The sequence below is a fragment of the Aedes aegypti genome, chromosome 2, assembly GCF_002204515.2.
Source record: "Aedes aegypti strain LVP_AGWG chromosome 2, AaegL5.0 Primary Assembly, whole genome shotgun sequence".
Taxonomy (NCBI): Eukaryota; Metazoa; Arthropoda; class Insecta; order Diptera; family Culicidae; genus Aedes; species Aedes aegypti.
In genome coordinates this window covers 271,163,612-271,185,240 of record NC_035108.1, presented here as the reverse complement: position 1 = coordinate 271,185,240, position 21,629 = coordinate 271,163,612, and the positions used below count along the sequence as shown (strand labels likewise).

The 21,629-nt window shown below is 40.2% G+C and overlaps 1 protein-coding gene across 3 annotated transcripts in view; it reads left to right on the top strand.

Moving 5' to 3' along the window:
• The window catches only part of LOC5566347 (guanylate cyclase 32E), a 61,895-nt gene that overhangs the window by 10,018 nt on the left and 30,248 nt on the right, over positions 1 to 21,629 (top strand). For 2 of the 3 annotated variants that reach the window (XM_021845079.1, XM_021845078.1), the window contains exons 2-7: positions 4,637 to 5,032; positions 11,598 to 11,728; positions 12,089 to 12,200; positions 12,375 to 12,557; positions 12,622 to 12,739; positions 12,801 to 12,947. In XM_021845079.1, the coding sequence (XP_021700771.1) occupies positions 4,745 to 5,032; positions 11,598 to 11,728; positions 12,089 to 12,200; positions 12,375 to 12,557; positions 12,622 to 12,739; positions 12,801 to 12,947 (979 nt within the window). In that variant the 5' untranslated portion in view covers positions 4,637 to 4,744. Of the gene's footprint in view, positions 1 to 4,636; positions 5,033 to 11,441; positions 11,729 to 11,965; positions 11,996 to 12,088; positions 12,201 to 12,374; positions 12,558 to 12,621; positions 12,740 to 12,800; positions 12,948 to 21,629 lie in introns of those variants that run through there. The other variant, XM_021845080.1, reaches the window with a different exon arrangement.

Here is a 21,629-nt window from a genome sequence, read left to right as displayed (position 1 = left end):
AAAATTATTGTTTTCTCGGGCCACGAGCGTCGCAGCTAACATGTGAATAGTGCGCTGTGTTCATAAAAATCGTAAGAATGCAGAGCCACACTAAAACACTGATTTCAAAATGCGGCGAGATGAGACGCGGTGCGAGTCTCGCTGGCGTGATCCGGTTTGGTGGCGGCGCGACAATAAAATATCGAAAATGATTTTATCTTCATTTGGTTCCATGCAACAAAAATTTGACCAAAAATTACAATATTTACGTCAAAAAACAACAAACAGCCATAATTTTTCCAAATTTCAATCGATTTTTATAATATTTGGAGTGAAAGTCTCTTTCTTGAATAGCAATCGAACCACCATAACATTTTTAAGTTTTGTTTTGATTTGAGTTAGAAATCTTGAAAATAAAATCTTGCCCCACTTTACTCTATTCATATTGATCCCAGAAACCAGACAAAGGGTTAATGAATGATGTTTTGTTCAGAACCGAAACTATTGCTGAATCGATACAAGTTGATATGGTTCATTTGAAAACAACAAAGCGCTTATTACACAAACAGCAAGTCATTTCAATTTTTCGTATAAATAAACTACTGCGGCGAATCAAATGTAATAGTTATGTTTAAAGAGGTTCATGAACATAAAATCGAAAGACAAAACATCATCTGATTTGACCAAATCTTTAGCTTATTTTTGACCTTTTTCATAGATTCATTTTAACAACAAGTTTTCAATAACATAGTTTTGTTTTACTGATTTAGGATGAAAGTGTTGCCTAAAACATGACTCACCGCCCTAGTAAAAATTAGAAAATAGTTTGAACATCATTTCTCCCATATCTTCTGAATAACACCTGTCGATTTTTTTTGAACCGTGGGCCAATTCATAGGAACAATTTTGTGTGCCAACTTTCTAAATGCATAAATATTCGCATGAAATCAAAACAAAAGTCATTAAATGAAATTTATGAAGTCTGACAAAAATCATAGAAAATCAGATAATTGCTGTTATGGTTCCTATTGTATATTTTGAGAATCCTTTGGAAAATAATGTAATAATTATTCCAGAATATTTTGAAGAATCTATTCCGGAACTTTTGAACCCTGTGAGAAAAATGCTCAGCATTCCATGAGAATCATACTCAGATTTCAAACTCGGACGACTCGAAATCCTGCATAGGATTTTGTGAGAATCATAACGTGGTCAGAACTAATTGAATGCTAGATCATGAACGAACATTTACAGTTCGTCAATGCTATATTATCTAGATTCAAAATTTATTATAAACTTGTTGACCCGACAAATCTTATTTTGTCACGCAGTAGGGTAACCACTATATTTTGGACCCCTAGGGCCATTTTTCTGCTAATTCCCCGGTTTAAATCGAAAGGCTAACTCAATTTGCATGCCATTTGAAAAGATAGGACTATTCCGCGCTTGCATCAACCGTTCGTACATAGAAAATGTGTTTATTTTATCTGAAATGAATTTAATTCAATCGGTTCATCCATGCAACCGTTACAACACGTTACACACAGGAAGCCGTCAGAAAATACTCAAATGTAAACAAAAACGTTTTTCAAATTTCTGAACTAAAAGCGTAGAATTTCTTCGGTTTTCGATTGGCAATCGATTGATTAGCATATTATACAACCAGTGTCGTGGACTTTATCGCCAAACGCTGAGAAATGCCGGGGGTCCAAAATGTACTGATGTGTCCAAAATAATGAAAAACAATGTTTCACAATTCAATTATTTTCGTTGTTTTTTGGATCCTACATGACCGTAGGATAACTTTTTTGTTTATATAGATATTTTTGCACCATTTCTTTACAAGATCTCAAAAAATTCTAGTTTAAGAATCCGTGTCGTTATTAATCATTGGTGATCTAATTTTGAAGATATTTAGATGTTCCTTCGGGGACCGACATTCTCCATATAAAATGTCTTTGGCGGCCATTTCGTTTTTGGTCAATTTATCAAAAAAAAAAAAATGTGTACTATTCAATGCCAGCTACTCTGAAATAATCATACAAATCAGTTCGGTATTCTTGGAGAAATATGAAAATTACGATATGAGTTTTTTAGAGTTTTCAAGATTTTTATTTATCCAGTGTGGTACCAGAAACATAAAAACTCAAAGACGCCTGCACCAAATTGCTTCATTTGTTCGCAACATCCTCGCATTAATGTATTATATATGTAATTTCGGAATATATTCCGAAGAGTGGACATCCGAATACGATAAAAAGTCTGTAGCCCGAGCAACTAACGTGAGTTATGGTTAACGCGTCGGTTCTTCCCGGTATTTCTTTGTTTTCCCGTGAAGTTCTTCAATTTTGTTTACACACAAATACGTCGGAACACTTCAAGAACCCAACTATTAAAAAAAGGTTAATCCGTTGAATTTTTCTCAAGCCATTTTGTGACATAAAAACACCATTCCATTTTTATTTATTAAGTTTTGGGTTTGGAATCAATTTTGAACGACGAATCTGAAAACAAAATAATCTCAACAATCCCCAAAACCCAATTGCGCTTATCAACTCTTCAGAACTGCTCCCTATATTAATTTATTTAAGTATTTAAGAAGTTACCCTTGGTATGTTTCAACATCAATTTGGTGGAATAGTCAACGGGATTAATACAAAAAGAACCATCTGCGGGTTACACAAAATAATGTTGCGTACTTTGGCCGCGGGCCTTACTTTGGGCAACCCTGTTCTATATTATTCTTGCGATAAAAATAATGTTCTGTGAAATTTTCAGCATTCTGTGAAATTTTCAAACATATTCCACTATTGAGTGAAAAACATGCTTCTAGATAACGTGTGTGCTAACTATAATGCTTTGCAAATAGCGTATTCAGATAAAAATTAACAAAGTGTGTTAATTTTTATATACATAGTAATATACATATAAGGACTGTTTCAAAACATTGTTTTAGTTCCACACCACTCTAATTATTAATTACAGAGGACTCCGATTTAAATACGGTCGTCGGCAAAGTTGTAGATGACAAACGTATACAAACGTATCAGCGTTGTATGAAAATCGACATGCGCTGCTATTATTCAGAACAGCACTGTACATAATAATAAAATGTACGATCAGAATTACTGAAAGGACAAAATGATACTTTTCCCTTCCGAAAAAATATTGAAGGGTGCAGAAAAGACTTCATAATTGGAACGTCCCTAATGCGGATTTGGAAACCTCTGGTCCATATCATAATTTTAGACGATAATAAAATGTTACCGCCTCTGTAACCCACGTAGAATCCTTTAAGCTATCGATGTAATAAATTTCCGAAACAAGTCGAGCAACAACAGACGGGCCGAAATGCGCGTCAATGTCCTGTTTGTGTCTTCTCTAGTGAGAATTCTACTCCACGAGAAGATAGGAAGATTGCTGCTGGAATCATCAAGTAGTGGGAGTAATTTGCCATGGGGATGGGTAAATTGTTCGTTTATTAGATCTGTTTGATTGATGTCAGTTTGGAGAATCTTTGGATATTAAGACGTAACTTTAGGTAGGAAGCAACTTGTGAATGGTGTCATGAATCAAGCTGTTAAGCAGGATAAACATAAATGTTGTTGAATAAGATTTGAGAGTCGGTAAAAGTTTCGTTTTTCGCTTGAAAGAGTTGACTTATCCCACGTGAATTGAATGCACATTTGTCTGAGTAGAGGGGCATGGGGCACCACTAATTTCATATAGTTAAAAACCATTTCCGATGTTTTTAACCCAGTATAAATATAAACGGAGGATTGTGAAAAGTTAACGTAGAAACATTTTCACTACGGAAAATATTATAAGAATTTCAGTATGGAAAATAAGGTTCGGCTATAATTTTACCTCAAACATAAAGTATTAATGATTTACAATTGTTCAATACAGTTGTGAATAAATATTCAAAAAAGTTTTTATGACATCAGGTTTTGCATGTAGCAAAATGGCATACCTTAAAAGGCAAGGCACACGATTTTCTTATATCGAACTAGAAGTTTTTGTGTTCATGTCTAATATTACATTAAATCAAGCTTTCCCATCAATACAAAAAAAGGAACCATATAGAACTGTCAAAAAATAGCTACAGAACAATTTTCCTATGGACCAATGCACGAGTTCACTAATTTGACGTTTGAGCGGTGCCGAATTCACTCGTTGCCATGGTTACATAAATAACACGGCACCGCTTAAACGTCAAATAGTGAACTCGTGCTTCGGTCCATTATTCGGATATCCAAATAAAATGGAAACAAAACTGTTTACGTAAAATTTGAGTTCTATTAAAAAGTTCACTTTAAAACCTCAGTTGTTATTTGTCATTATTCTGGAAAGTATAGTTTTAGTAAAGAAATAATAATATAAGCAAGTGGATAAATGGGTTACCGTTAAACGGGTCACCATTGATCATCAGATTAACATTAAAAATATAAAAAGATACCGGCATTGATCTGCATTATCTCTTCTTAGTTTGAGTAAGATTTAAGAGTTGTTAAAATTATCGTTTCTCGCTTGAAAGAGTTGAGTTATCCCACGTGAAATGAATGAACACGTGTTTGAGTAACTGAATAGAACCCGTAAAAAAGCTGTGTGTGTATAGGCTTAAGGCTTAGGTTGCAAGTTTTTTTTTTTCTTCCAGGACATAGTCGCCAATCAATCAGCCCTCAACCCACATCGCACCGTAAAGACGGTCATCCGTGCGTAGCTGCACCGCATTCGGAAAGCTACAGTTGCCAGTTGCCAGTGTATGGGAATGGAGCAAAGCAATCAAAAGTTCCATCACCTCTCAGTGCTGTTGTTTATGGCGGCCAAGCTGTGCTGTTTGCAGATGTCCATCGGGGCGACGTTTAGCCTCCTGCGGCAACCACACGCTGCTAGTTGCGATTGTGTCCGAATTAGTGATAATAACAATAACCATTTCAACGGAAGCTGGCATGTTCCGACCGCAGCTAATGGCAGAAGGAAGGCGCTCGATTTTTCTACGGCACACAACGAAGTGCCGATAGGGTTTCTCGCCGGATACGTGCACTCGAAGGTAAGCATGGATTTTTTTAATTCCTTTATTGGTATCATTTCAAACAATTTTTTTTAAATCCAAGTATTCTGTGTTAGGCAACACTATCATATTAATTTGGTTTTGCTGTGTGCGTTTGAAATGCAAATATCAATTGAGGGAACACCAAACGCGGTAAGATTTTTCACAAGAAATGCGATGTCAAAAATAGATTTTTCTTGCTAGGGCGGCGGTGAATTATTTAATCGTTGCTAGGTGTCCTTTGATTGTTTTGTGTTACTGCATTTGGAGGACGTTTACAGCAATATAACTAAATAAGACAACTACTAAGATTTTATTGACAATATACAACAGTCGACTCTCCACATCTCGATGTTCTACATCTCGATATCTCTCCCTATGTCGATGATTTCATAAGTCCCTTCAGTCTGCATACATTTTCACTCTCCATATCTCGATATCCTCCTTATCTCGATATCCCCATATCTCGATGTGTTTCTGATGATTTTTCGTTCTCACTTTTCTCTCCGTATGTCGATATGACCAATATCAAAGGTTACTAGACCAAAGTTTTGGGATTCAAAACAAATAAGAAGCGCTAAATGACGTCTGTTTGTGTATTACTTTCTTGGCAACGAAGTGTTTTTCAATCTAGTATTCATCAAAAATGTGTTCTTTGTCTCGATCTCTCCCTATCTCGATATCGAGATGTGGAGAGGCGACTGTACATTTCATTTGCCTTAGCATGACAGAATTAGCTGAGAATCATCTGAATTGAATTCCCTTTTTTATTTGAGAAACCAAATCATCTTCAAAATCATCTTCAAAATTTAATTTTAAATTCTCTGTAGGGCTTTATTTCTGGTAATGTAACATTTAGTCCGTATTGGTAGAGCGTACAGCTTCAACCAATTGTAGTGTTCTTATAACTGCTCAATATTGACGGAACTCGACATTTTGAAACTGAAATGGTGTAGAATAATATGGGTAATATGATGGAAGACACTTCATTTAGTGCCAATGACTGGAAGAGCCTTAATGTGCCCGTAAAATGGATTGTTTGATGTTTGATGTTATTTACAACTCATTGCGGCTACTCCAATTAAACTTTTCCGATGTAGCATTTGCGAAACTCGATGAAATGCATTTAAACAGATCTCGATGACTGAAAAAGCCCATACATTCCTATTTTGCCCTAAAATAGCTTTCTGGAATAAATAATATTTGTTATCGATTGCGGGTACCTAGCTAAATATTTGCCGATGAAGATTTTTTTTCCTTGGGTTAGACAGGCTAAGACCTGGGAGGGAGAAACCGATACCAAACTTCTGTACCTCATAGTGAGCCGAGATTCCGCTGTCACGAACTGTCACTGTGAGCCCAGCTCTCGAATATTGGACTAACATGAAAAAAACGCGTAACTGATTAAAACACATTTTCGCATTTTATCAAAAGTGACAAAAATCGAATGAAAATCAATTTCTGCACATAATGTAAGTAATGTCATGTGTGCACCTTTTAATCTGATTGAATATAAAGCATTGAAAAACGTATCGTTTTACTTTTCCAATGAAAATGAATATTTAGTGCATAGAAAACTGTGACCCGTGGCCCTTTTTTCATGTTTGTCAGGAAAGCCAGATTCGCTGCTGACAAGTAATTTCTTGGCCTATTTTGATGCATGGGAAATTTCTGCAAGGAATCGATCAAGAATGCGCTTTTTTCTGATCGCAGTACGCCGTTGAAAAGAACTGTCAGTTCAAATGGGAGTCGCTGTAGACAATGTCTGCAAGGAATCGGCGAGAAATTTCTTTGGCGATTCCTTTTCAGTAGCAAATCAGCCTGAAGGATCGAAGGTACACAACGAAAGAAAACTAGCGCCCCAAGCCTGCCTTGATTGTTGTTGGCAAGCTGGAGTTATCTTGCAGTTATCAAACGTTGTTCTATATTTCGTGTGTAGTATCTGTGCCTCCCTCCCAGGTTTGCCGATGAAGATTTTTTTCTTGGGTTAGACAGGCTAAGACCATTTGTTGGTCCATCTCGCCAGAATTATTTAGTTATGATGGAACACACTTCATTTGTTTCAAATGGCGGAATCTGGTGCCACATTATATTAAAAAAAAACATTTCATCTGGTCTGTGAGTGAGAGTGCGTGTCTCATTAAAGTGCACACCTTTTTTTGCGAAGAGATCGCAGCAAGCCGCGCGCGAGTGCGGACATGTTTCAAACCTGGGAGGCACAGATACTACACACGAAATTTGATACAATTTTTTTTCCAAACTGCAAGATAACTCCAGTTTGCCAACGACAATCAAAACAGGCTTGGTAAAAATCGCTAGTTTCCATTTGTTGTGTACCTTCGATCTTTCTGGTCAAACATTTAAAAAGGGCCACAGTTTTCTATGCGTTTAATTTTCAGTTTTATTGAAAACAGTAAAAAAAGCCTCATTCCAGTACGTTACATTCAATTAGAATAAACGGTGCTCTCGTGACGTTACCTTTGAATGTGCATGAAATAATTCTAATTCGATTTTAGCTACTTTTGATGAAATGCAAAAATTTGCTTTGGGTAATTACGCGCTTTTATCATGTTTGTCCATTGTTTCAGATCCGGGCTCACAGTGACAGTTCGTGACAGCAAAATCTCGGCTCACTGTGACGTAGAGAAATTTTGTATTGGTTTCTCCCTCCCAGTTTCAAACCAATTGTTACGATTTTTCCTTTTAACAAACGCTCCAGTTCCAACCTTATTGAACTGATCGAAAAAAAAAACTCAAACGGCACGAAAAAATATCCATTCGGCTCGTGGATGTGCAATCCAATAGTTGTGTAGTGTTGTTCGAAAAAAAAAATCAAATCATAGTTGTGTTAAAAGTGAACAGTCTTAATTTTAGAAGAAGTTATACAGTTCTCAAATGCCGATAAATTGGTGTAAACGAAAGAAACGGAAATGGAACTCAAAGAATGTTTGTTTGATAGCAAAGTTGACAAGAATAATTTGTTGAGTTCGTTCCGATACACTCTTGAAATGTGTGTGTGTTTTCCATCGAAACTTTTCGTGATTTTTTGTTTTTAATTTTTGCATATTGGAAGGGTCTTTATCCCTTTTCAGAGAACGACGAAAGGTGCTTAAGTCAAGGCATTGACCCAGGGCACAAGGGAGAAAAACCTGTGTGCCATCCCATAAGAAGTAGAAGCAATACATGGAGTATGCATAAAATTCTTAGCAACGCCTCTCCCAACGATTTTATCTTTCTCCCTTAAATGAAACGGTTGGTACGGTTGTCCCCGTTAATTCGATTAAAAATTTATATATTTGCGTTTATCATGTTAATCATACGTGGATAATCGTCATATTTTGAATTATCTTTAAATCCAAGGCCATTTTAATATTTGTGTCATATCACCGATATGCTGCATATATTCATGCTGACGAGAAAATGTTGGAAGAAATTCTAGTATTTCCAGGATGGTTTTCAATATTGGCTGTGCAAGCTTTTAGAATAGAACTGTACTAATAGCATAGAATAGAATAGAATATAAAGTGGACACCTTTTTGAACTTATCAATGTAATAGCAATCGGTTTTCTGTACATCGTGCAACTTATATTGTACAATGTTGTGATAATGAAAGAGCCTCAAAAATAATCAAATTTCACACGAATAAGGAACAAAGTTTAGAACGGTCGATTTTTGGAGGTTATCAACATCAATGATTGTTAGAAGTTCGACAATCTTTATTTTTGATATTTAACAGGTGTAACAGCCTTTTACACGGCCCGCTAGCTTGCGTGAAACTTAAGGAACACTCAGGGTCGGCTCAATTCCTTGCCGTTGAAGAAACGCGGGTAAGAGGGAAAACCACAGGAATTAATGTGATGGCGCGTTTATTGGAACAATTGCCCTATCGGCCCTGGCTTTAGGACATTTCGTCGAATGACATTTGGTCGAATGACGTTTGGTCGAATCACATTTGGTCGAAAGTACATTTGGTCGAAAGGACATTTGGTCGAATGGACATTTGGGCGAATTGCTTTGGAACATTTATTTTGATCGAATGACGTTGAACCGAAAATTGGTTGAAAGCTTATTTCAAATGGTTTATTGAAAGATCATTTGATAAAATTTGATTATTGTTTTCTAAGTTTTGCAAAGTATATGGGATAACGTATTCCTTTGAATAATCTGTTCAACAACTGTTATTGAATAAACAATAAAGTCAATATTTCGAAGATTATTTAAAAGAACTTTTTAGAAGGAGTTTTTTTTTGAACATTGACTAAAATATTAAGCTCTAGTGAATTTATTATTCTTTGAAAATACCATCATTCTTTGAAAACTGCTCAACAAGTTATTACTCAACGATGTGAACATAATGTTTTTATAATTTATTTTTTTTTTTGAAATGTCATCGTTCTTCGTTATGAACTGCTGATCTTCATTTGATGGAAGCATTCGGAGAGAGTGTTCGGGATCTTTCCTTGATTTTCGGGTCTTGCAGCTTACGAACTTATGTAAGATTTTGAATGCGGAAATCATAATAAAAAAGGGCAGGAAAAATTAGCTATAAGCAAAATCTTTATGGCGGTCTGAATGTTAGATGTTGGTAACTCTACTTATAGCCAATTGGTTTATTGTGAATTCCAGCTTAATAACATTCCTCAAGCAAATATAAAGCTTTGCTGACTGGACTCGATGTCCTTAAGAACCGGCTATAGTTTTGATGGATACTAAACCGTTTCAATTCTCGAAAACTAGAGATCAAACATAATAGTTCACTGAAATGAGTCCCTATATGCTTAGAAAAAATGTTTAGATACAAATTGTACACTTCATCGTATATTTAAGGCGTCCCGAGGGCCCAAAAATGATCATGAATAGGGTCAACCAAATGCAGGACACATAGTTATCCAATTCAATCGTTTCTCAAAAGGTTTACGCTGATGCGTTGTTCTTAAAATTCCATGATTTAGTGACCAGGGTTCATTCAAATATTACGTAACGCAAATTTTGGCCACACACTAAGCTCTTACGGTGAATTTCACCGTTATCTCAACAGCTGAACAGTTCGGTGAAATAAATCACCGTAATTCCGTCGAAATTTTACGGATTCCGGTGATTTTTCACGGAATACTGTAAAAATTTACCGTACTCCGTTAATTTATTTCACCGAACTGTTCAGCTGTTGAGATTTTACAGGAATCCGTAAAATAATTTAAGTGTGCATTTCGGACCCCCTTTCTCCCCCACGTAACAGCTTTTGTATGGAAAAATTTAAATTTTTGTATGGAACGTAACACTATGTGAGACCCCCTCCCTCCCCCTGTTGCATTGCGTAATATTTGAACGATCCCCCACATTATAGCCAATTATGGAAATTATCTGTGACTTGAAATTTGTCTACCTACAGGGGCACAGAAACACAGTACTCTTTTTACCTGACCTGACCCAGTGACCCACCGGAATAACTCCGACCATATGAACATTCCCGAGATCCTCTGGCTACTTTAAAAACTAGATATGTGTACGAGTATGCTGACAAAACATGGTTTAAATCCGTTAATACGCTGAGCGGTGAGAGTTTAAGTATTTTTCTCTTCACTCCAGCTCTAAGATTTATTATTATGAAAATACTTTTTTCTAAGCAAATATAAACTGCTTACAGACTTCAATATGATTCATACATCAATAAACTGTAACAAATAGAAATCGCATACCAAATTGTTTGGCTGCCTGATACCATCACGAAATCTCTTTTACAGTCTGCACACACCGCATAATGTGCTTTCATAATGTAGGATGTAGTGTAGTTATGTAGTATCAATAATTAATAATAAATATCTGTGGAAGTGCTTACAGTGTTCTGGTTGGGAAACAGGCGCTGTCCCACTGAGGGTGTTATTCCCACAAGAAGGAGAAGAAGAAGATGTAAACTGGATTGACATTTGTCTTTATAATGCAGATATTCCGCATTACATCACTATAACCAATTAAAAACGGATCACACATCTAAACCATGCCCCCTCATCTACATCTTCAAATCTGATTACATATAGATTAGCTAGATGGTTATTGTTGATGTTACTTTATGTGGTCTTTGCAGGTCACATAAACTTCTTCAAAAGCTATGACTATGTAGTATCAAATACAATTACCTATATTAAGTAATACGAAATCTATACTATTTATATGCATAATCATATTTAAGCCTCAAAAAATAATCTGTGAGCTTTCTCAGTAACATTTCATTCCCGTTGTGCTTTCTTGTTCGTCCAATACCTTCACAGAATATTAGCATTTTTCACAGTTGTGCATTTATACCTGTATCATGGAAAATACCTGAGGTCACTGCCTAAAAGTCAATCTTTTTGCAGTTCACTGATTTCTCAAATTACTGAACCATTTTTATTACTGATCAGTACATTCGTCACAGATGCCTCCTGAAAATGACAAGTTTTACTTTGATGCCCAATCCCGCAATTTACTTCACCCCTGACCACAAAAAATGAAGTTCATTGCCACGTCGAGCTGAACGTTTCCCATCGGTACAGACTGAACTTGCACTAAACTGGCACACTTTTTCAGGTCATTCTCGGTGCCCTGTTACTGGCCATCGAAAACATCAACAACGACTCGACGCTGCTTCCGGGAAAGAGAATCAAACTGAAGCCGGTGGACATAGGAGCGCAAAAATCTCTGAAGGCCTTCCCGATAAGGTATGTTTTGCGAGTCGGATTTGATCGATTTTTGGTAAATTTGTTTATGCAACTCAAAATTGCATGATTGATGTGATGAGAGTAGGTCGAAGGAAGTAAAGAGGAGAAGGAGCAGTCGTTCGCTTTGAGCGTTTTTTTTATTTGGGTTCGATTTGTTTGGTTGTATTTCTGTTTGCTTCTTATCTCAAATATATTTTCTATATTTTGATAGTAATTTGAATTATTTGTTATTTTCAGTTTTGGAAACGCTCGTGTGTCTTAAATGTTGTAAGTTTTCATTGTTTCACATCTCTGTCTATACTGATGATAATGAATAAATAATCATTTACACCGTTGGTGGTACCGTTCTACTATATAAAGGAAAATGACAGAAATGCGCGACGAAGGGATTGCAGCATTCATTGGTCCTGATGAAACGTGCACCACTGAAGCTTTGGTGGCTTCCGCTTGGAATATTCCAATGATTTCATATGTAAGTATATCACATTAGGATTATTACAGGAATACGATCTTTTCAGACCACGCTCATCCTAAGAAAACTCAAACGTTTGAATAACATAATTGCATTAACATATTTTATCACAACTATTCGGAATAGTCTAATAAACCTGCTGCTACCTACCCTCTCTATTTCTTGCCCTTTCAGAAATGCGCCGATGCCGCCGTTTCCGACAAAACCGTATACAGCAGCTTTGCCAGAACTCTACCACCGGCCTCGAAGGTGTCGAAAAGCGTGATATCGTTGCTGGCAGCTTATAATTGGCACTGTTTTTCTATTGTCGCTGGCAAACATCCCGCTTGGAGCATGGAAATTGCGCAAGCAATCAAGGTATCTGTCTCTGGTTTGAGAGGGCGAACCCTTATGAACAGGTTTGAATGAGTTCAAATTCTAGGTCCAGGCAGAGGGAAATAATTTAACCGTGAATCATTTTCGCGAGTACTCTGATTACATTCCGTCGAAAATTTACAAATTGCAGAATATAGTAGACGAAACATATCGCACCACGAGAAGTAAGTTCGTTGAGAATGATGGAAGCTTATTATATCCTAATGTTTCAAATTGCTATTACAGTTTACGTTTTTGTTGGAGACTACATCGAAATGGTTGATTTTGTGCGCTGTTTACAGAATAGAAATCTGCTGAGTAGTGGTGACTATATGGTCATATCAATTGATGACGAAGTCTACGACCCAAGCACAAAACGTAATATCTATCAAGGTAACTGATTTTGCATATGGACTAAACTGGTTAACTATTCGGGGTCGTCGATAAACTATTTGATCATTTTAAGGGGGATGAAGGTGGGTTTTTGGCCATTGACCACGGTCCAAAGAATTTTTTTTAACTTTTGTGTAGGGTAGATGTACCAATAGTGGGAGTACTAAGCACGATTGAATTTCATTTAACCGCCTAAATTCAAGAAGCGCAATTAATTTACATCTTAATGTTTTAACGAGAAATGACGACCATTGACTTAATGAGAAAAAATATTTCATCGCAGTAATCCAAGGCATGTCAGCGAAACATAATACCTCCACTATTGGTACACTGTTCCCTTAGTTGCGGTATATTTTTAATGTGTGTTCCTATAGTTGCGGTATCCGTTGTTTTCTTATGGGATCTTCTACTATAGGAACACTTTACCGCAACTATTGGTACAAGCAAGAAAAGTTTTAGCAATTTCAGTTACATTTCATCAGTTTTAAAGCAATTTGAACGCTCTTTTCAACTACTCCGCGTATCAAGAAGCCAATACGTCGAATGGCAGTGTCGGTTCTGTGGCTAATGTAATAAAATCAGTGAAAACGGCACTACCGCAACTATAGGAACATCCACAACCAAGGGAGCACTTACCCTAATTAAAAAAAAAACAAAATGAGCTCGTGGCTAATGGATGACCCCTAACATTTGGATACTTATTTATTTATTTGGTGTACGTCAATTAGCTTGATAAAACCTCGCCAACAATATTTCGCCAATTCACTCGGTTCATGGCCGCTTCTCTCCATCCTCGACTGCGACCCACGCTCTCCTGGTCCAGGTGGTTTTCTTGTTCCGACCGGATTCGTGGCGAACACTATTTTAAAGGGCTGTAGTCCCGCATTCTTGCAACATGCCCTGTCTAGCGTATCCATCCAACTTTAGCCACCTTTAGGATACTGGGTTCACCGTAGAGTTGGGCGAGCTCGTGGTTCATTCTTCGCCGCCACACACCGTTCTCTTGCACGCCGCCGAAGATCGTCCTTAGCACTCGGCGTTCGAAAACCCCAAGAGCTTGCAAGTCCTCCTCGAGCATAGTCCACGTCTCATGCCCGTAGACGAGTACCGGTCTTATGAGCGTTTTGTACATCGTGCATTTGGTGCGGAGGTGAATCTTTCTTGACCGCAGTTTTTTCTGGAGCCCTTAGTAGGCACGAAAGTTCAATCCAATGGACGCAGTGGCTTAACCTTCCAAAAAAAAAAAAAGGCACGACTTCCACTGGTTATGTGCCTTCGTATCTCCGGACTAACATTGTTGTCAACTGTCAGCAATGATCCGAGGTAGACGAACTCACCAGTCAAAGTCCACCACCTCGAAGGTTTTTTTAATATAGAATTTTCGCATTTCTAGCAAAGCTAGAAACTTTCACCTAACCCGGCTATCTGGGGAGCACATGGGGTTTAGGTTCTGTGGTTCTCACTTAACGGTCTATTACGGTCAATTACTCAACGGTCCACTGAGGATGCACGTCTCGAGTGTGGTAACAGAGGAAAAAAAGGGAACAACTCTGTACCACGCCAGTTTTCTTTGGCTTGGGCTACAAGTCCGATGTCCTCTTGGAACTACCTCATGGTATTACTTCAGGAGGCAAATGGCTTGTTGATGCCTCTACGCCTTTTCACTCACATTTTGGGGCCCACCACACGCCAGGGCCATGTGAGACTTTTTCGATGGATGCTGCTGTGTTTTGTTGGTGAGAGTGTCTGGTCTTTCGATTCCATAGCATGCTCTTGCAGGGTGAGCGATGGAATCAAGACCAATCTTTTTCGGTCCGCGTGGCGCGAGTGCGAAAAGAGATTCGCGTTTGTAGTGTGTGGTCTTCCGATTCCATGGCATGGAGTTGTGTTTGATCTTCCGTAACAGAAGTTGATCTGTAACAGAAGAGTATCCCCACCGAGCAGGAGCACTGCCTCTCGGTGGAGGCAATAAATTAGTAGAAGTCAACAAGAAGTTCATCATTCGTCTGCCCCTCCGGGACCAGAGTAAATCACAACGTAGGGCCTGGTCAACCCTGGACGAAACATTGGCCTTGACCTTGACGCTTGCTCTTGCGGGGGCCGGCGATGAGGGCAGGATCAAACATGTCGCGCGTCGATCGAGTAAAGTGAAAAAGTGCCGCTTTCGATTAGTTCTTTTTGATCTTCCGACGTTGACGCTTGCTCCTGGGCAGTGCGTCAAGAAAGCCCGAGCAGTCGTCAGTTGTTTTCCCTCACGGGTTGCACGCCTATTTTCTCTGAGTGCTTTTATATAGCCTATTAAACGAGTGAAGTTCAAAGAGGATTGTTGCTGCTCAAGGATGACGGATCAATTGGTGAGCTCGTTTTATGCTACTGTTTCTAATCTATAAAATATGTATGATTGCACCCTTAATCGTTACAACGGTGAGACGTAAATATGATTTTTCAAAAAAATATGAATGGTTCGTCACTGTGAGTGTCGACATAAACTCTGATGCATAAATTATTTATGTCTATTTTTTTTTTTTCAAAACACTTTCTTCTTTTTACCTTTATTTTTGTAATTAAAAAAAAACTTTGAATGGTTCGACACTTCAAGTGTAGACTTCCAAAAGGTTCACTTTATTCAACAAACTTTGAAACGTTCGTCACATCAAGTGTCGGCATATTTTTTCTCTACATAGATGTTGTTCATATCAAATGAAAATATTATATTTACATATAAGCATGTTTATATCTCACAAATAATTATTTATCATGGTCTAATCGCTTATCAAAGTGAATCCTGTGACCCAACGATCCTTCCCATTAACAAACATCCCTCCCAGTAACCTTTGTGGAGATGCAGAGGCAAACACGGTCTCCAAATAGCAAAGATTACACACTAACATTCCTTCCCTCAATCCCACCTGACTGCAAGGACGTGGCCGGCGCCGTTATTGACCATGTATAAATAGAGGCACTGAATTATGCACACTGAAGAAGATTATGGCCAATCCCAGCCGAACTTCTAGTTGATTCTTTGTGCATTTTCACTGACTTCGGTCAATCACGGAATAGCAACCATTGATATGTGTAGTCAGTCTAAGCTAAGCTAAGCTAAGCTAAGGATGCTGCTGTGTTTTGTTGGTGCGCTTGACTCCATTTTTCTGCTCGTCATGCTCTACGGGCGGACCGGTTGGATGCCGAGGTCTGTCTTGCGATTCCGGTTGAGGGGTGAATTCCGGTTCGCAAGCGCCCCGACTACCCAAAGCCGGCGGTTCTTTGTGATCGGTACTACTCGGCTTAGTTCCCGACGGTGAAGCTAGCCTACTCCGATGGAGAGTACCTCGACGGAGGAATATCTCCCGACACCGGTTACGTTACGCGTTGTTCATACTCCGTTGTGCCGAAGTCGGCCCAGAGATTCCGGTTGGAGGATGGCTTCCGGTTCACTGGCGCTCCGACGACTCAAGCCGGTGATATGCTCGCACTACTAAGAATAGCCCCCGACCGTGGATCTATCCTACTCCGACAAAGATTTCCCCGGCGGCGGAAGATCTTCCGAACCGATGTTATCTGGGCAGATGCCGAGGTCGATCCTGCGATTCCGGTGAAAGGAAACTTCCGGTTCACTCTCGCCCCGACGATCATTTGCCGGTGCTGATCCGCGATCTACTCAGCTAGTCCCCGACGGAGGATCTCGATGGTGGTCGTGTCAGGGTAGGTTCTGCAATTCGGGTTGGAGGGTGACTTCCGGTTCACAGGCGCCTCGATGACTTATTACCGATACTACGTTACGCTCGTTCGACTCGGTCTAGTCCCCGACGGAGGATCTAGCCTACTCCGATCGCGCCCGATGGTCTCCTCTCATCAACAGACTGACTGAATTTCTGACAATTCTGACAATTGGCTCCCGGTTCACCACCTCGAAGGTATGCCCGTCTATTGTAACACTTCTTCCTAGGCGGGCCCTGTCGCGCTCAGTTCCGCCTACCAGCATGTACCCAAATAGCACGCGAAACATCTTCCAAAGAGATACTTTTCAAAAATGGTTTCAATCGCATATCAATAAAAGCATATGTAACTTACCTGGTTCTAGTTCGGTTGCATATCAATTTCAAGGCTCATAATGTTTAATTGCCGTTCCAATGAACATGCATTTCACTCCTTGTTTGATGTTCAACATTTTTGAAACGACAAGATTTGCTGCAAATGTCCCTTGCAATTAGCAATGAAGTCAAATTTATCAAGATGTTTTCAGCAACTTTTCAAACAAACTCTTGAAACTTCTCCCAAAAAGCCGGTTTTAATGTTATGTTTCACATTACTTTCATTAAAAACATCCGCAACTTGCATTCAATTTTCGTTCCCATACCCACAACTCAAAAAGATTCATCATAGTTGCAAGAAAGTTGCACTAAACTACGTGTATGACAGCTACAAGTTTGTTTGTTTCAATCCAGTTGCAATATGGTTTAGTTGCACCTTAAGTATCATTTAACAACGACACCATGGTCTAGCGACAGTTTGTTTGTTTAAAAGGTGTTCCTCATGTGTTGCGCGTAAGTCTTTGTGAAAAGTTAAGATTGTTTCAGGCGTGGCCTAATTTCGCTGGTAATGAACTTGTATTCCGAAGGGTGCAGTCAAGTTATAAGCAACAAGCTTTGATTAATGGGTCATGTGGTCACTTTTATAGTGCATTGGCGAAACAATTGTTCGAAGAGCTGGTGGAGTAGTGAGTAGAGGAGAAGATTGGTGATCTTAGGGTCGGGAGTTCGAATCTCGTTCATATATTTGTTTTCATTTTTTTCTTTTAAGTATTTTGCAACAAATAAGCAATTTTGATTTTACTTGAATATGTTGCAAATAGACTCCGCCTCTTGCGCTTTTGGCGTTGCTATTCAGTGCAATTGTAAGTCATATTTTCAACAATTGACAACTCTGATTAGTTTCAAGAGATAATTTTATTCTGCTGCTTGGGTACTTTGTTTTCGACGCATTCACCATTAGCCCGACTCTTGTTGCTTCGCGTTTCAGGCGGGTGAACAAATCTGCCACCGTTTTAAATTTTCTCCCAATAATATCCATGTCGTCCGCGAAGCAAACAAATTGTCCGTATCTTGTAAAAATCGTGTTAAGTCCGGCTCTCCGCATGACACCTTCAAGCGCATTATTGAACAACAGGCACAAAAGTCCATCGCCCTGTCGTAGTCCCTCGAGAGACTCGAACGAACTGGAGTGTTCGCCCGAGATCTTTACGCAGTTTTGCACACCTTCCATCGTTGCTCTAATCAATCTTGTGAGCTTCCCGGGAAAGCTGTTCTCGTCCATGATCTTCCATAGCTCTACACGGTCAATACTGTCGTATGTACTCACGGCATTTCTGGAGGATTTGCCGCACGGAAAAGATCTGGTCCGTTGTCGAGCGGCCGTCGATGAAACCTGCTTGATAACTTACCACGAACTCGTTTGCTGTAGGTGATAGACGACGAAAGAGAATCTGGGATAGCACTTTGTAGGCAGCGTTTAGGATAGTGATAGCACGATGATTTCCACTCTCCAGTTTGTCGCCCTTCTTGTAGATAGGGTATATAACGCCCTGCTACCACTTCTTCGGTAGCTGTTCCGTTTTCCAGATTCTGACTATCAGCCGATGCAGACAAGCGGCAAACCTGTCCGGGCCCATATTGATAAGTTCAGCTCCGATACCATCCTTGCCAGCGCCTTCGTTGTTTTTGAGCTGTTGAATGGCATCCTTAACTTCCCACATCGTGGGAACTGGTTGGTTTCCACTGTCTGCTGTGCTGACGTAGCCATCGCCTTCGCTCTCCTGACCTTCTGTACCTGTGTTCTCTGTGCCATTCAGGTGTTCATCGTAGTGCTGCTTCCACCTATCGATCACCTCGCGTCCGTCCGTCAAGGTACTCCCATCCTTATCCCGGCACATCTCAGCTCGCGGCACGAACCCTTTGCGGGATGTTTTGAGCTTCTTATTGAACTTCCGCCTTTCTTGAGAACGGTACAGCAACTCCATCTTTTGGCATTCCACCTCTTCCAGGTGGCGCTTTTTGTCCCGCAATAGGCGGGTTTGTTGTTTCCGCTTCAGTCTGTATCGTTCCACGTTTTGCCGCGTACCATGCTGCTGCATTGCGGCTCGCGCTGCATTCTTCTCCTCTTAAAACTCCTGGCACTCCTCGTCGAACCAATCGTTTGTTGAGCTCCGTTCCACATATACGATCATGCTTTCGGTAGCTGGTTGCTTTGACTGTCCTCCAGCAGTCCTCAAGAGGGGCCCTATCGAGCTCTCCCTCATCCGGCAATGCTGCCTCAAGATGCTGCGCGTACGCATTGACGACATCCGGTTGTTTCAGTCGCACTAGATTGTACCGAGGTGGGTGTCGGTACCGTACATCGTTGATGAGGGATAGTTTTAGGGGCAGTTTCACCATCACCAGGTAGTGGTCGGAGTCAATGTTAGCGCCACGATAGGTTCTGTCGTCGGTTATATCGGAGAAGTGCCGTCCATCGAGCAAAACGTGGTCGATTTGCGATTCTGTTTGCTGAGGTGATCTTCAGGTGTACCGATACGGCTGTGCTGGAAATAGGTGCTACGAATGGCCATGTTCTTGGAGGCGGCAAAATGTATCAGTCGTAGGCCGTTCCCGTTAGTCAGCCGGTGGGCGCTGAACTTTCCAATCATCGGTCTGAACTCCTCCTCCTGGCCAACCTGAGCGTTCAAATCTTCTATTGTGACGACGAAACCCGCCCCTCGATGGAGATGCCCTAACGGCCGACGGTTCTGTTTGTTTTCCATTGCTTCGAGATCTGTCAGCAGCGATCCGATTACGATGTTGACGAGGTAAAGGCAGAAGGCAAATACCAAGTGGCAGCATAGTGTGAGCGCTCTTCCATCGTGCGAATAAACAATTTATAGTTTAAAAATTTATTGATATTCTAAAAATTGTGAAAAATCCTACTTAATACTACTATTTACAATTAGATGTAAGTAAAAATGAATTTGTTAACTAATAGATTTATAAACCAAGAAATTTATTAATTGTAGCCTACTTAACCTAAAACGTCGTCTAAGACATAAGGGGAAGAAATTCGAGGTGTAAAAGGTTACTGAAAAATTGTAAGTACATAACATAAACCTGTAAACACAAATTACATATTGAATAATTACAGCTAAAGCCTATCCTAACAAATACTAGCGTTTGGATTGCTCTTGGAATCGGTGACAACAATTCTTTAGAATTTTTCACCGCGAGATCCCCTAAGATGAGTCTTCAGGTAGACAAGGCCGATGCAGCTGCATCACCTTCGAATTGCACCAAATGCGATCTTCCGGACAGCGCGGAGAACATGGTAGCATGCGACGGTTGTGGATCTTGGTATCACTACAGCTGCGCGGAGGTCGACGAGAGTGTCGCCGAGCTGCCGTGGAAGTGCGATTCGTGTGGAATTATGAATCAAACTCCGATTCCGACGAAAACACGACCGAAGAAAGGTGCGCAGAGACTCGTGATCCCAAGCGGTGCAGAGAAGCAGCCGAAATCGTCCGGTGGCAGCAAGACGGGCTCACGGAGAGTTAAAAAGTCCGCTGTAGGAGACAACGTAAGTGCCACTTCTAGTGCTAAGGCTAGGCTCGCACTTGAGCTAGAGATGATTGATGAGCAGGATCGGATGAGAGAAGAGGAGTTGCAGGCTGAGTTAGAAATGAAAAATGAAAAGTTAATGCTAGAAAAGCAGACTAGAGATCAAGAGTTAGAGTTAGAAGCTAGGAAGTTAGCAGAGGAGAAAGCTTTTCAGCAAAAGCAGTTAGACGAGGAAGAGAAAAATCGTAAAGCTCTGTTGGAGATGAAACGGTTGTCACTCGAGGCGAAAAAGAGCATCGTTCGTCAATTTTCGCAAATCGGTAGTGAAGTGAGCAGCTTAAGTGGAAGTGAAGTGACGAGTTCCGAAGACAAGGTTCGAAGTTGGTTGCAGAAATCTGGTGAGCAGACAGAGGGAAACGGACAATCCACGTCAGCAGCGAAGGGTACCAATAACGTCCTGGAGAATTCATCAAAGGCGGTTTTCAGTGCAATTCGTGGACCGAATCTGGGCTCAACTAGGACAACGAAGCACTCAATCGATAAGATTCCCCACGAACTAGAAGCTGAAGAGGATGAAGATTCCGTGTGTCACATGCAACCACGACCAACAAGTAGCAAGGCAGGTCATGGTATAGCAAGCAGTGGTGCTCACGATCCAGAGGATGGTTGGTTTGACTTTATTAACGAGATTTTTAGCCCTGGGCTAGTTCATCTCGGGACCAACGGCTTTACTTCCCTTCCGAAGGAAGTCGTCACTATAACTTTTCACGTCATAAGTGACTATGTCGGGGGTGGGATTCAATCCCAGGTCCTCGGCGTGAGAGGCGAGTGTTCTAACCACTACACCAGGTCCGTCCCCGATCCAGAGGAGAATAGCCCTTTCCCATTACTTGCCGCGCTGCTAGCTGCCGACTGGTTGGGCGATCCAGAGGAGAATAGCCCAACCAGTCGGCAGCTAGCAGCGCGGCAAGTAATGGGAAAGGATCTGCCAACGTTTTCCGGAAATCCTAAAGAGTGGCCCATCTGGATAAGCAACTTCCAGCGTTCAACAGAGACTTGCGGATTCTCACTGGACGAAAATCTGATCCGTCTGCAGCGTAGT